We start from the raw sequence: 17,132 nt of genomic DNA, 5'->3' as shown, positions 1-17,132 counted from the left end.
GCAAATGAATATCTCATCTCCCAAATTTTCTAATTAATTTTAAAAATATTTGCAGATGATGTTTTGCTTTTTTTTCATTTGGAAGCTGATCATCATAATTTGACACTCGCTTACAAGACTATGTATCAGGTACTATATGTTAGGTACTGTGGACATAAAGACAAACAAAAAAATCATCCCTTTCCTCAAGCAGCTTCCATTGTATTAGAAACCTCCATTGCCAGATCCTCTTCCAAATAATACCTTCTAACTATGGGTGTCCCTTAGGGTTTGTCTTGGGTCCTCTTCACTTAATTGTCCTACTTTACTTGGTGATCTGTTCCATTCCCTTGTATTTATTTGCCTATGCCCATTTCTGGGCTGATGATTCTCAGATCGACCTAACCTCCTCCAGCCTCTCTGTTAACTTCCATTCATGCATTTTCAATTGCTTTTCAGACATTTTGAATTGGATGTCTGTCCAATGAACATTTTAAACTAAACATGTCTAAAACTAAACTCATTATTTCTCCTCCTAAACTCTCCTCTTTTCTCTTAAGTTCTTTAGTGCTGTTAAAGGTGACACTATCTTTCCAGTTCCTCACACTCACAAGTTAGATTTCAAACTCAACTCCTTACTATTTCTCACTTCCCTCCTTCATATCCAATCTGTTGCCAAGACTTTGCAATCACTAAGGTGATATTTCCTTTGCAATATCTCTCAAATCATCCCCTTCTTTCCTTTAATTCTGCCATCACTATGGTGTAGGCCCTCCTTAACTCAAACTTGGGAGAGTGCAAGAAGCCTGCTGGTGGGTCTTAAACATTATTCTGTATCACATAGTCTTTAATTCAGTGACAATGATTTCAAGGTGTTTGTTCCTTGAACACACTCCAACACTTTGCTCTGGTCATTTTTTTCTTCCATGCCTTCAAAATCTTCCTCATCCCCACCAACTTTTCCTGGTTTCTTTCAAGTCTTAAGTAAACTACCATTCCCAACTCCTCTTAATTGTAATATCTTCCCCTGTTAATTATTTCCCACTTGTCTTATATATAGCTTGTTTATATATAGTTGTTTGCTTAGATTGTGAGCTCCTTGAAGGCAGACATTATCTTTTGCCTTTTTTTTTTTTTTTTTTTTTTGTATTCCTGGTATTTACCACTGTTTCTGGCATATAGTAGCTATTTAATAATATTTCTGATTAAATTAAAAGCTTCCATAAAATCCCACTAGTAGCAGTCACTCCATTATTAATTACACATCAAATCTGAATATCATTCCCCACCTGATAAAAAGGATTTTGCCTAAATTATTGATGCTAATTTGACAAGCATTTCATAGGAAAAAGAAGTCTTTTCATACACTTCAATTATACATCCAGTTTTCCTATAAATTATTACTTGTTTTTCAACACACTCACAACAAGGTACCAAAATATTCTTCCCCCATTTCCATTATTGTATACTTTTAAAAACAGGCTTATTTTATGCTTGTAATTGACTTTCTGACAACTATTTGCCAAGTTTCTATGGAGACTAATTAACTAACAAGAATGTGACCAAGGAAGGTTTCTTCAATTATTTCCTCCAATGAGCATGATTATAGAAAAAATAAAACATTGTATTCCATGATCAGTTAGTTGGATTCTTACAAAAAAATCAGCATGGCACAGTGCTAATCAAGAGTCAGGAAAATTTGGTTTCAAATTCCAACTAAGACACTAGCTATGAAAATTTGCTATGAACTTTATGAACCTCTCTCACCTGTAAAATGGGGATTATAATGGCACTTATTTTGTTAAGAGAATCAGGTGAAATAACATATGGTAAGGTGCTTTGCAAGCTTATAGTTTGATAAATCCCTTCAGAAGGGAATTGAATTGGAGGTGTTAGTCAGGCAATCTCCAACATTCTGATGAGTTCTGTCTGTCCAAAAGTTTCTACAGCAATCGCACCTGCCCACACCACTCTGTCTTCTAACAGAAAAATTATGCTGCCCATCATTCTGATTCTGAAGCTAACAAATAATCTTTCCTAATGATTTGATATTTCTGGACCTGAAAGTTAGCACACACACACACTCTCATTCCCCAAATCTTTATATATGTATACTCACTGGTAATCCAGGAAGTCCAATTCCTCCCTTTTCACCTGGCTGACCTGAATCTCCCATGTCGCCCTTTGAACCTTTAGGACCCTAAAACATATAAGAAATTTTATATGGCCACCTGTGAGATCTTGGGTAAGGCATATTTCCAGAACAGCTGCAAGTGAACAAAGATGTTTTTCCCCCCTCAACACTGCAATGATTCTGAATGATTATATATAGATCCCAGTAAAATTGTAAAGGCATGGAGTCACAGAATGTCAGAGCTGGTATATACCTTAGAAACCATCTAATCTATACAAGTGAAGAAACTTTTAGACCCAGAGATGTAAGGGTCGGGTCTCATTCAGGGCACCAGGAAGTAAATGAGCAATAATGCTTGAGACCCCTGGAAGTGATTTCTGTGATTAAACAGAAACCGTCTCTTGGGCAGGAATTCTGGTCACATTGAGATCGCATCTTTAAGGGGAAGCATCTCCTCCTCTGTGCATGTGACTTCATAGACTCTATTTAAGCAGTGGGGAGGATGAAGTTGCTCTCTTTGACCTGGTGTTCATTTGGGAGATCAGGGGCAGGATATGAACACATGAATAAAAGACCTTGAGCTTGCACATGGTCATTCTCTAGTGTGCTACCATGTATCGAAACAATGGCCAGAGATCTCTGAAGACCTCAGACAGAGATAAGCTTGGTAAAATCGGTTTAAGCACTGCAAAAGACAGTGACTGGAGATTTCTCTGAGGGCCTGGGAATTAATGGAGACTGGCAATAGTAAATGCAGAGTGGTACAAGAATGTTTGCAAATGTAGTAAATGCCTAGAACAAGCATTTACACAGAGAGAGGTGACTTGCCTGGGATCACAGAATTAGACGGTGCTTTTGTTACCCATATTGCAGAAAGCACATAATGTACATCAAAACTGTTTTTCTCATTTAAAGGAAGACCCAAAAGTGCTTTGCTCATTCCACTGAAGTATGGAAAACATAACATTAGGTGGTAGTGGCATATGTCCTTTATATTTGACTTCAACACTCAAATCTGACATTGTCACTGTTAAATTTCAACAGTGTGACCTATATTTATAGGGATTGGATAGGAGACTAGGGGTTGATCTTGCAATTTCAATGGAATAAGGAATCTCCTAGATGAAGAAACTTTTCTCAGTGCAAGCTGGCATATTCGCTACAGAATATAGTCTTAGATAGTCACCTAGAGTGCTGAGATGTTACATAATTTTAAAAAGTTTTCAATAGTATTTTATTTTTCTAAACACGCAAAAGATACTTTTCAACATTCGTTTCTGCAATTCTTTGTGTTCCAGATATTTTTCCTTCCCTCCCTTATCTCTTTCCTTCCCAAGACAGCAAGCAATCTGATATAGGTAAAATAAGTATGCTACATAACTTGTCCATAGTCAGATAGCCAGTATATTTCAGAAGTAGGACTTGAATCCTAGTCTTCCTGACTCCAGAGTCAGATCTCTATCTACTGCTTTATGCTATCTCTCAAAAAATGAATGTCAATTCAAAATTAAAGATCAAATCTATCTCTATATTTTTTCTTTTTGTTGATATTCAGTTGTTTTTGGTTCTTCATGAGCCCATTTGAGGTTTTCTTGGCAAAAACGCTGGAGTGATTTGTCATGTCCTCTAGCTCATTTTACAAATGAGGAAATTGAGGCAAATAGAGTTAAGTGACCTGCCCAGGATCACACAGCTAATAAGAGAACCTGATTCCATACTTGAGTTTACAAAGATGAATCTTCCTGACTCCAGGCCTGGTATTCTATCCACTGTGCTACCTAGCTGAGTTTTTTAAAATACAAAAAATATTGTTGATATTATTCATTGAAACAATTTATCTTGCTACTACAAAGTTTACTCCCAAATGCTTAATGATGTTTCACATTTGTCATTCCTATTCTCTCTTAATGTTTAACACCCCTGATCTGATTTACCTTCTTTACAATTCTTTGAAACAGGCACTGCAGGCTTTATTATACCTATTTCACTTGTAAGAAATAGAATTAGTTTGTCTTACATTATGCTGAGAGGATCACAGCTTTCAGACCACCACCACCGAAGTGATTTCCATTAGGAAACAATTGTATTCAGTGACTGAGTCCTTGGCTGAGTCATAGACTACAAATGGTGTGTGGTCAGAAGGGAACATTCATTTCCTTTTAAAAAGCATCAGAAACAGTATTCTATAGCTCTAAAAATAAAGAATAATGTTCTTCTCTAGGACACTACAAACAACAAAAGGACAAGAATGGCTCTCCTTATTCTTTTTCTGGTTTTATAACACTTGTTATAGAGCTATGTATATAATTTAATAAATTGTCATAAATAAATCAACAATTATGAAGGGATATTTTCACAGTTTATGGATCAATCTGATTTTAATCATGTCCAGAAATCTTATCCTAGTGTAAATTCACTTATCGAGATTGAATTATAGAAACATTTACAAATATTTGTAAATAAATTACAAAAAAGAACAGGTTCCTGTGTGGACTCTAGGACATATTGAGTAGTATTACCTTTATTTTTTAATTCTAGCATAACCTTACATCTATCCTTGGTAAATTTTTGGCAACGAAGATCATTGATACTGTGAGTTTTGTTTTGTTTTTATCTAGGCTTGCAATTTCATTTATGTAGGGAACTACCAGTGAGAAAATTTCCTTTACTTATAGTAGCTAGGTGGTGCAGGGGCAAGTACCAGCTGTGTAACGCTGAGTAAGTGATTTAACCTCTGTTTGCCCCAGTTTTCTCATCTGTAAAATTATAATAATAATGGTATCAGGTTTTTTGTGATGATAAAGGTGAGGGAGGGTACAGAGTATAAAGGAATAAGCCTTTATATAGCCTTTACTATGTAGTAGGCACCATGATAATAAGTTCTTTACAAAGTCCCTACTACGTGTCAGGCCCCATGATAAGTATTTTCAAATATTTCAGTTGACTTTCATAATAATGATAACATAGAATAATATTTGTAAAGTACTTTGTAAACCTTAAAGCATCATATCAATGTTAAATATCCTTATTATCATTGGGGTCACTGCACGATTACATGATTTGTTCAGGGTCATACAACTAATGTGTCAGGAATGCTTGAATCTTAGCCTAGCTCTCTGGACCTCTTATGAGATGCAAAAATAACTATCCTAAAAATGAATATCTATTCTGAGATGAGTTGAAATAGGGGTATAATTCTTTTAAAGATCAAATGGGATTTGTTTGACAAGGCAGTGAGATATATGGGATGAATGTTGCACTTGAAGTATGAACTCCTGAGTTTTAATCAAAGATCTGATGCTTGTGACTGTAAGTAAATAAATCTCTTTGAGATTCAATTTTCTGATCCATAAAATGGAGGTAATGTGCTATACTAAAAAGCAGAGGTGGAAACAAGATCTGGATTTTATCTTAGACAACTTCTTTTTCCCTTCTCTGCATTATGTTCATATCTTCCATGTTCCATTCGTGCTAAATAAGAGGGTTGGATTGGAAAATTTCATAATTTCACTCAGCTGAAAGATTATATGATTTACATATAACCTATTATGAACAACATTGTTAAATGAGACCAAAGTGTTGTCCAAAAAAATAACTAAATACTGAGGACCATTGTCTTAGAATATCTTAAAAAATTATTTCTTCCTTAGTTCATTATTGATTGATAAGAGCTTTTACAAATGATATGGAATTTAAAGCTTGATATGTTGTTCTCTTTTCCACTTTAATCCAAGTCTATCTTTGTCATAAGATTGTTGAGACCAAATTGCAGATAACAGGAATAAAACATCAATATAGAATTGTTAAACAAGTACAATGTAGCATTGATGTCATAGAGAGGAAGCATGGTTTAGTGGTTAGAAGACCTCAGTTCAAATACCATTTCTGATACTTAGTAGTTATATGACCATGGACAAACTATAATCTCTCTGAGCTGGGGTTTCTTTGTATATAAGTGGGAATTAAATTGTCTGCTTCATAGAATTATATGACTCCATACATAATGAATTTTGTAACTATGTATATATACAAAAATATTTTGCAAATTATAACCATTATGATGCTAAAGCATCAAGTAAGTTATATTTTCTGAAATCACATATGATCTCTGAAATAAAATATAATTAATTTTAAATTATGACTATAATAATTTAAAATCATTTGTGTAATGGGCATTGACCAATTTTTATGGATCTTAAACTCCTATTTTATAATAAAAATAGATGTAATGATATAACAGCAACAACAGAAATGATCTACTTGGGTTATACCTGTTCACCATCAACTCCTGGTGTTCCTGGAGATCCTGGCTCACCCTTAAAGAGAAAAAAAAAAGAATCAGTGTTTCCCTAGTCTCCATTCATCATGTGCTCTACTATGTAACAGCACCCTCTAACTCATCAGATGAAATAAATTAGAATGATCCAAATCAAAACTACATAAGAAATTCTGACATCAAAGCACATGTCTAACTTTGGAAATGGTTGCTTTGAGAAATTAGTCCTTTCAGTGCTAAGACCCACGGCTACAATTGTGACAATTGCACTGGTGTAAATGCCTGCAACAAGAGTAAAATACTCAAGACCATCTAAAGGCAGGTCAGACCATGCCCTGCACCAAAAATCTTAAAGGTTTTTTTTTTTTTAATTCCAAAATCCTTCACACTCTTTCTGTTGGTAACCCACTGTTGGAACAAGGTAAAGTATTGAAATTTCCCAAAGCATAACAAGCAATGCTTCTTGAATTTACAACTCTATTTTAACTGACATCCTTTTCTTTTGTTTTGAGACTGGGTCTCTGTCATGTCCAGGCTAGAAGTACAGTGACCACTCATAGGCACAGGGGTTTTGATTTCTTCTTCTTTCTGCTGAGGCTATCATACCTTAGATAACCTGACATCCCTGCTTTTCTTTTCTGGGAACTTATTATATTGATGTTAGACTTCCTGTCCTTGACCTACTGCAGCTCAGTTTGAGCAATCTACCAGCCTCAGCCTCCCTGGTAGCAACACAGTTTTAAACATTGATAGCAAAAAGATTACCAAGGTGAATATGCTCTGATTTAAGGGTTATCATTTTTAGAAGATACAATAAATCAAAGATCATCTGATTATAAAATTACTTCTAGAAAAATTTAATATCCTCCACTATGCTAGGAAGGAGCTACTTTTTATAGTTAATACTATGTTGAAAATTCCTGATTTACTTTATGCTACAAGTTATATGATTTGTGTTTTGATTGAAGTTATTAAAAATATTAACCCATGCCACAGACACCAGACCAAGGTTTATTTAATTTATAGACATTTCACCATATTTCATTTGGAAAGCTAGTAAGCCAGCAGATTTCTTGAAAGGTATATTTATTATATATATATTCTGATGATAATATTTATTATATGAAAAACAATTTCATAAATTGTATATAAATACTTATGTTTTAGGGGAGATGTTTTGATGTGCTGTATATATTTGAATCTAGACATGTTACCATATTTCATTTGGAAAGAAGCCAGCAGATTTCTTGAAAGGTATATATATATATATTTATTATTTATTATGATGATAATATTTATTATAATTGTTCATGTGAAAAACAATTTCATAGGCTGTACATACATACTTATGTTTTAGGAGAGATGTTTTGATGTGCTATATATATATATGTATATATATATATATTTATATATATTTGAATCTGTATCTAAGATATTATCTATTACATTCTATGTACCTAATTCTCTGACCATTATCCATGACTGTCTACAAAGCAAACTTTTTAGAATTTGATTGATTTGTCAAATAGACCATTTTCCAAGGAAGTGGGCTCAAATTTGCATTTTGTAGAAATATTTGGTGTGGTAGAATAAGAAACCACAACATGAAATGACTGAAGTTGTTGTCATTGGCTGAAAAACAAAACAAAACTTTTGAGTTTGAGGGACTGTAATATAATTTTAAACCTTTCCAGAGCTTATTTTGGAAGGTATGAAAGTGAACATATGAAATCTATATGGCTAAAAAAGAGCCTTCCTGTTTTGTAGTGTTCTTTCTATAACAGTAGCAAAATATAGTTAAACACAAATTACATCAGATATTGAAAAAGTGAACTGGCCAGGTCCTAGTTCTGCTCACTGACTAAATGGCACTCAATGTTGTCACAATGGGATGTCTAAGCATTTTTAAGCATTTACCCTTTTAAATGTTAACCCCATATGTTTACAGGGACATGTAAGCCACATTTATAAATTCATTAACTCTTCACTCACCAGAATATTGTAATTTGATGTTCAAGAATTCAGAGATACTGTTTTGCCAAGAAACAAAATACTGAATGAGTCTACAATTGAGTGCAATTTAGTTGAATTCCAAAGTGGAAGTGGATAGTAGGCATGATCAAATTGTTTCATTACTTCCAATGCAACATATGAAATCTTTTTGAATGTAAAGTGCTCAGGTTTATCTTTTCTGTCTACTATAGCACCACCACAACAACCCTTGCCATATACTGAATCATATGGCAAATCTACTTTTTAAAAAAAAAAAATGTATTTGTTTGCTGAGGCAATTGAGGTTAAGTGACTTGCCCAGGGACACAGCTAGAAAGTATTAAGTGTCTGAGGCCAGATTTGAACTTCAGGGATGGTGTTCTACTCGCTGCACCACCTAGCTGCTCCACAAATCTACTTTTAAACATACAGAGATGGCATCATGCTCTCGATGATGGGGGAGTCTAGCAAGTTACAAAGCCTTTAAATGCATATATAACAAGTACTATATTTTAAAAGTTGTTTGATAAGCATGATCAATTTAATGACAACTTAAGAGACACATACAGAATCTTGAAACTTTTAAAAAATTCATTGATTTCATTAATTAAACTTCACAAGGTAGCGGGTACCTTAACATTGGTTTTGGCGAAGAATTAATAATGGCAGTTAGTTCTCTCCTTTCTCATTACTTCCCCAAGCATGAAAAAGTTACTACCAACATTAAGTACAAGTACCAACAATGTACAAGTGTACATAATATTTATAGGGAATTAAAAAAAATTTGATATATACATACATATAGCAATATATATTTAAACATACAAATGTGGAATCTTATTTTATGTATGATAATATTATATATTAATTATGATATAATTATATATTACACACACACACATACACTAATGCTTCTCAGTTTGAGGGAATGAGAAAACTGAAGAAAGGTAGACATGGACTCTCTCTTATTAATCCTGCCTACTTCTTTTATAAAATCTTTTTTTTATTTCATAATGTGGCTTACCATTCTTACATTCTTATCAATACTTCCCTCTTGTTCAATTTTCTCTCAAAACAATATCCCCCAAATAAATTATATTTTGATTTCAGTGAAATCCCTACTTCTTACAGTTCCCTCACCAAACTTCTTCTCTAATATCTTTCTCATTCCTCCTGAGTTGTTTCCCTTACCAAAACTATTGCTGCTCTTCAAGGATCCTTCTATCTACTTCAGGGATTGTAGACAGATATATGTACATACTGCTAATGGAAACAAGTAAAATAAAAGATTACCTTTGGTCCCTGTAATCCTTGTGGTCCAGGAGGTCCTGGGGGTCCCTAAATCAAGAAATAAAAATAAATGTTAAAAATAAGAGCAGGATCAGGTACCAAAAGAACTCTAGAAAAACAGCTAGTGCACAAATATTACACAAAAAAACAATGATTGTAATAAAAACTGATTTGTACCTTGCAATAATCCTACAGGGCATTAACATATCATTAAGTTAAAAGAACTCAATTATTTCATATTAATATTAAACACAAATATCTAGGTCAAAATAACAATGGAAATTCTTTGATAATGGAGGTTTGCTGCTAGGTCTTTCTTTTAGGAAACTTAGCCTATAAATATTTACTTCTCTGGATGTAACCTCCTCCTAATAAAGATTTTGTAAACATTTAAGACCACAGCTGTGATCTTAGTTTCCACCAGCTTTATCTCATAAGAAAATTTCCATATTTTAAACCATGTTTTCTTTTATAAGGTAAAAGTGACAAAGACTTTTTCCTGTCATAAGATAGAATTTAGTCTAACTCAACAAGGGCTAGCACATGATGTAGGAGTTTATTACTGTGAGGAAACCCAGAAATAAAAATCAGGAAATGAGAATGAAAAAGGAATGCCATTATGACCAACATGCAACCACACCAAAGAGAAACATTTATTGAATGGATGATAGCATGCAATAATAATTACCGTGACAGTTAAGGTGGTAATCCTCTGTTGAGAAAACAAAAACATAAACAAAAGACAATGTTATCAATGTGGCATACTGAAATACATTTCTACTACATTTGTAATATGTAAATACATACTACATTTATTTAACAATGAACTCTTCTGAGAATGTAGAGAAAGATGAGTATGTCCTGTATCACCAACTGCCAATTAGACATTTCAAATTGGATGAGTAGACATCTCATACTCATCATCTCTAAAACAACTCTTTGATATCATCTTTGTGAAAAAATTCTTCACTTTTCCTTATTTCCCTATTACTGTTGAAGGCATCCTTATTCTCACAATCACTTATACTTGCAAAATCTTGATATCATATTCAATTCCTTGCTCTCATTCACAGAAATACAGTATGTTACCAAGTCTTTCTTCCCTTATAACATTTCTCATATATCCCATTTATGATGCAGTCATCATCTCACTTAAGGCTCTTGCCACCTCTCATCTTGAACTATTGCAATAGCATTCCTCAGCTGGATTCCCTACTTCGTTTCTCCTACATAAATCATCTTCCTCATAGCTACTAATGATTTTCCTCAAATATAGGTCAGATCAATTCATGCCCCTCCCCCAAACTCAATAAATTTTAATGACATCTAGACATTGAACCTCTAGAATCAAATATAATGTCATTTGGCATTAAAAACTGTTCACAACCTAATACTTTTTCTCTCACACCTTTTCCTCTGCTCTATACATTTTATGTTTTAATAGTTTAAAAACTGTACCAAAACTTTGAGAATTATTTTATGTATTCTAATTTATACAGAAATTCTCTCTCCCATTAGAGAACAAACAAAAATAAAAATCAAGGAAATTTTTAAATGTGAAAATCAGCAAGGTGCACAGTGTTCAGAGAATAACTTGCAGAATAGACATCATTTGCATTATATAGAAATAAAATGAAATTATAAGTTCAGTCCAAATGAACCATATGTGGTACAGGAAGTAGTTAAGTCATGTAGTGAGAGGGAGGGGTAGCCTCTATACTTCTTTAGTATCTAGACAATATCAAGAGATTCAGAATAAGCCCACTGGGCCATTGAAAAGACCTCTTCTGTAGACAATTTCAGTAAGACAAGAGTTAAGCAGAATTGCAATCCACATTGCTGGAAGGAGTAAAAGCAGTGATGAGATCTCAGATTCATCAATGCAGTACTTAAAACAGCTTTAACAAGACCTCCAGTGATATGATTTCTACAATGAAATTGTTTTCATTTTAGATTTAATCATAGGAAATCACAATAATTAAGAGTTCAACTAAGAAAACAATACACAAACACAATGTTCTAACAAATATGGGAATGGATACAGCTCATGATTCTGGAGGGCTACCTAGGAAGAAACTGTCCTTTTTTGGACTGGTTTTGTAGACACCAGGGGTAAAATTCTTAGTTTCTATATTATAAATGACTAGGTTTTTTTTGTCTATTACACTACTATAATTAGAAAACCGAAAAGGAAAAAAAAAAGGTTCTCTGTGAGAATCCTTTAAAATGTTAGTTTTAAATAGGAAAACATGGAATCAAAACCAGAGGATGGTGAGAATACTGGAGCGATAATCTAGTCCACCTGCCTTTAATAATATTTAAATAAAATCAAGCAGATGAACATATAACATATATGAATCACTTTTCTACCTAAATGAGATTAATTTTCCTTTTTTGAATAGTCTTATGAGTTGCATAATGGACAATATACTTGATGATCAGAAAATGAAGTTTGTGCAAGCTAATAACTAAAATAGCTAACAGATTGCCTTTAAAACTACAATGAAGTTAAGTTCACAAAGTCTTTACATAGTCTTGAAACTTAAGCAGGACAAATTACTGTTCATCCTGCTAACTTAAAGGACAAATAACTACCAATGAAACCAACTTCACAGATCTGCTGTTTTTACAGTCACTTGGAAGTGCCCACATGAACCATATAGTGATATTCTAACACTTGCAATTAAATATGCATTTTGTAACTACTCCTATAAAATTGAAGATACATAAACCCAGACCAATTCTCTCTTGAATAGTGGTTGTAATTTGAAAATCATGGCTTTTAGTAATAATGAAATAAGAAGTTTTGTTTCCTCCAGTGAGACATGAAATGAAATGGGAAACGTGAACTACAGCAAATATAAATTGACTTGAGCCAGTCAGACTGTTTTGCAATTTATTCCCCAAGAACTTCCACATGTAGTGGAATTAGAATCAAAGGCTTTTTTTTTTTATGTTCCATAATGATGCCTGATTGAAATTACCTATCACTGATTCTGTCTTACACCTGCAAAAGAGGTAGAGTTTATGAGAAATATTAAAGCTTAAGTTAAGAAGCAAAGGGTTTTTTATATTCATTTAGATGAAAATAAATGTCTTATGGAGTGTAGGCTATGGAAGTGAAATAATTACTTGGTTTTAAATTAGCAGTGTGGTGCCTTATAAATACACTTATTTTGTACATTATTTAATAATAGTTGGCATTTATATAGTGCCTAAAGGTTTGTCCAGTATAGCACATACGAACTCATCTGATCTTCACAACCACACTTTAAGGGAGATATGTACATTATTATTCCTATTTTACAAATAAGAAATTAAGGCACAGACATATAAAATAACTTGCCCAAGATCATATAACTAGGGAATGTCTGAAGCAGGATTCAAACTCAGGTCTGACTTCGAATATTCTATCTGTTAAGAGGGCATTAAGGTTTAGCCAACTTCAAATATTAGCAGTTCCTAAAATTAATATTTAATTTTTCACCTCTAAATTGGCACACGCTATTCCCCATGACAGAAATGCATTCTCTTTATTACTTTAAGTGGCTCACATTCATTTGATATTATTCCCCAATATTTCCTTCTTTACTCCAGTTTTTGAGTACCTGTAGAGAAGCCAAAGCCAACCCTTTGACATGTGCTGTCTTCGCTAGTTGATTGCTTTCAATATCGTCCTTACCCTCTAATTTTCACTACATGAATACAAACACAACCAAATCTCTCCCATACTAAAAGAACCTCAAACAAAATACCTTCGAATCCTACCACTGCCAACTGCCAGTATATATATATATTTTCTCTCTTTTTCAGTTAAACTACTTGAGAAAAATTAGTAAAATCTAGCATCTCTATTTCTCTGACTCTTTTCTAAACACTGTATAATTTGACTTTCAATCTCCTCATTCAGCTGAATTTTCCATTTCCAAAATTACCACCATTCTGCCAAATCAAATGATATTCTTTCATTCTTCAGTCAATCAATAAGCACCTAGCTCCAACCCACTCTTCAAATCTCCTTACATTTTACTCCTTTATGCATACTATATGGTCTAGTCATGTTATTGGCCAACTTGCTGGTCTCTATTACACAAAACTTGTACCAATTAGTCCACATACTTGGAATGCTCTGATTCTCAACCTCCAACTCTTAGAATTCTTAGCCTCTTTAAGATTCAGCTCCAACTCTACCTCTTCTAGGGTATATTTTCTGGTCCTCTGATTGTTGGCCTCTAAAGGCCATCCCTTGTAAGGTTACCTTCAATCTAGTCTGTATTTATCTTCTAAGTTCTGTAGTGTATATGTGTGTGCATATGTGTGTGTGTGTGTGTGTGTGTTCATATATGTATATGATCACTTCAGCAATGAGGTTGAATTCTTCTGCATGGATTTTATTTGCTGACTATAAGTACACACGAGATAGTATAGCATGGGTAAAAACTAGGCTTGGAATCAGAAAGAATTAAGGTCAAATCTGGATTTTGAAACATGTTTTCTATGTGCCTCCTAGTAAATCATTTCTCAGGACTATAGATATCTATCTAATACCAGCCCTGAGATAAGACTATAGATTGTTTCAGGCCTCAATGAAGAGAATTAATACATTTTGGAACTATAGAAGGTAAGGATGATTTACCCCATCATTTGACAGTTTGTTGAACTCAAGGAGAAAAGGGTTAAATGTCCTGCTCAAAGTCAAATAGCTAATTATTAACATAACCAAATCTACAATTACATCTACATACCTTGCTCTTATCTCATATTAAGCACCTATCTTATTTTATATACACATACATAGATGGAAATTCAATCAATAATTAGTAAATAGAGTAATTTTATAGTACAAACACACTGTAAATACACATATAAATAAATATACATGAAGGAAATCAAATTAGTAAATTGGAGCTTGATAACAGATGCTTATATTTCTAATCTTCTTGCTTTTGGGGATGCTAAATTGAATTATTGATTGTACATGTGCCATGCTAACATACTAAAACAACACTTTCCCAAATCTTATACATGTTTTCCTTTCCATTTTTCAGATATGGAAAAAAGAAAAGACAAAGTTTTTTTTTAAAGCAAAAAACAAAGAGATTGAACTAAGGAAGAGATATTTCTGCAAGGCCTATATTCAATAAGCATTTTTTTTAGTTAAAATTACCTACATGAGCAATAAAACTCTTCTAGGTCTTGTTCATACCTTAATAAATAATATTAATAAAATCATGTGCTCACCAACTAATGTAGAAAGGATTATTATTAGTAAGGGAAGACAAAAATGAGGCAAGCTTCAAGCAAAGAAGACCATTGCTAGAACTGTAGGAATTTTGAAACCCTCATATATGCTTAGGATAATTCTGTGGAGAAGAGAGACACAATTTAATTGAAATGACCCAACTAATATACATTCAACAGTTAGGGAACAACTCTAACTCTAAGGTGTGACATTAAGGGCAGAGAAGGAATGGAAGGCTAGAGTAGGTAAAGGCCTCAAGGAAGAGAAAAGACTTTAACTTAGCTTTGGAGGGTGGATAGGTGAAAAGGAGAAAGAATGAAGAAAAGAAGCAACTATACATAAGTGGTGGGAATTGACATAGTATTTGGGAGGTAGGGAGGAGAATGATTTGACTTGCAAGTAGGAATTATGTTGGAAAGAAGGGAGAAATAGATGTACTAGGTAAGATTTCTGAAGAGATCTGGCAAAAATCTTGGAAGACCAGATAGGAAAATGTGTGCATAATGCAGTAGGTAAGAATAAAACACAGTAAAAGACTTCTTAAGTAGGAACATTTTCAAAGTCCTATTTAAGAAAGATTAATTGGGTAGAAAGAAATGTAAAAAAAGAAGAAACTGGAAGCAAGAAGATCAACTGATTTTCACAGTAATACACCAGAAGTGATCAGTTTGAACTGGGAGAAGAAGAAGAAAGTTCAAGAAACTTTTTGAAAAAAGAAATTAAAAGATTTGATGATGAATTAGAAATGAGGGACGTAGTATAGAGAAGAATCAAAGATGAGTCCAAAGTTGATTTTGTTTTGTTTGTTTGTTTTTTGCTGAGGCAATTGGGGTTAAGTGCCTTGCCCAGGGTCACACCCCTAGGGGGTATTAAGTGTCTGAGACAAGATTTGAACTCAGGTCCTCCTGACTTCAGGGCTGGTGCTCTATCCATTGTGCCACCTAGCTGCATCCAAGTCCAAAGTTTTTATGTCAGAGACTATAATAGAAAAGGAGACCTGGTTTTTAATGAGGAGAGAATGATGTCAGTGATGATGTTCAGTGTTATTATATTTTGAATTTGAGGTAAGAGTAGGACAGCTGAGTGGAAAAAGTTCTATAGGCAGTTGGAAAAATATGATTGGAGAAGAGACAAATGTCAAGGCAAGAGAGAACTGAAGTTGGGAAAATGGATATGCTCTCTGAGGTCTGGGACTTTTTTTACACTATCTTCCCAATCATATATGCATACATGTGTATATATATGTGTGGGTGTATGTATAATTTAATATCACATATTATTCTTTTTTATGAAGCATGGTAACAAACCGGAAAGACAGCCAGCTTCAAAGTCCCTCCTCTTTATACATATTGACTAACTAATCCTAGATAAAAATCAGTACTCTAAGCAAATCTCTGAGACTAACTTTCAGAGATGGTCAGAGAAGAACATTGGTGGAAGAATGTTTCTTAACTCAGAGGTCCCTGTCCCAAAGAAATCTCATGTCCCAAATATTTTTCCTCTCCTCCTTTCTTCTCCACTTAGCACTTTTCTCCACTTAGCATTTTCTTTAAATATGAAACACAAGTACATATTATAGAAAGGATAATAGGGTAATAATATCGAAAAAGAATATATGTATATGTGCCTAGATTTGCACACATATGCTTATACATATATCTATATCTACCTCTCTCTCTCTGTATCTATCTATCTATCTAAAACATATAGTATATTTATTTAGTCTATCCAGAAACAGAAGGAAGAATAGAAATTCAAAAATAGAGATTTAACAGAAAGAGCAATTGACAAAGTAGATGAAACATTAATTTGCTAAGTAGAAGGCGACTCAAGAAAGTATAGTGTCGTAGAAGCCAAAAAAAGAAAGGCTATAAGTAGTGACAAAAGTTTATGGCTTTGGTGAGAAAGAGACCACTAATAAACTGTAATGGAACCATTTCAATGGTATGGTAGTGATGAAAGATAAATAAAAGAGAGTTAAGGAGAGAGTGGGTAGTTGTGCAGAAAACAAACAAACAAACAAAAAAAAACAATGAATGGAGCCCATATTTTCAAAGAGTTTGGCAGGGGAGAATGGGCAAAGATTAAGCAGTTGCTGAAAGAGTAAATAGTTAAAAGTGAAGAGATCCAAGCATATCTCTAAAGGTGAAAGGAAAAGTGGCTGTGATGAGAAAAGTCTGAAGAACAAGGTCTGAAGTATGGGATCAAGTGATTTATTT

At 33.6% G+C, this 17,132-nt stretch overlaps 1 protein-coding gene across 3 annotated transcripts in view; it reads right to left on the bottom strand.

The window, feature by feature from the left end:
- COL25A1 (collagen type XXV alpha 1 chain) overlaps window positions 1-17,132 on the bottom strand; it is a 528,728-nt gene that overhangs the window by 45,465 nt on the left and 466,131 nt on the right. For all 3 annotated transcript variants that reach the window (XM_031943399.1, XM_031943400.1, XM_031943401.1), the window contains exons 24-27: window positions 10,360-10,383; window positions 9,675-9,719; window positions 6,385-6,429; window positions 2,099-2,179 (exon numbers count right to left, since the gene is read on the bottom strand). In XM_031943399.1, the coding sequence (XP_031799259.1) occupies window positions 2,099-2,179; window positions 6,385-6,429; window positions 9,675-9,719; window positions 10,360-10,383 (195 nt within the window). The remainder of the gene's footprint in view (window positions 1-2,098; window positions 2,180-6,384; window positions 6,430-9,674; window positions 9,720-10,359; window positions 10,384-17,132) is intronic.

Source organism: Sarcophilus harrisii, chromosome 6 (genome assembly GCF_902635505.1).
Source record: "Sarcophilus harrisii chromosome 6, mSarHar1.11, whole genome shotgun sequence".
Lineage (NCBI taxonomy): Eukaryota > Metazoa > Chordata > Mammalia > Dasyuromorphia > Dasyuridae > Sarcophilus > Sarcophilus harrisii.
This window is presented reverse-complemented; position numbering and strand designations above follow the sequence as displayed.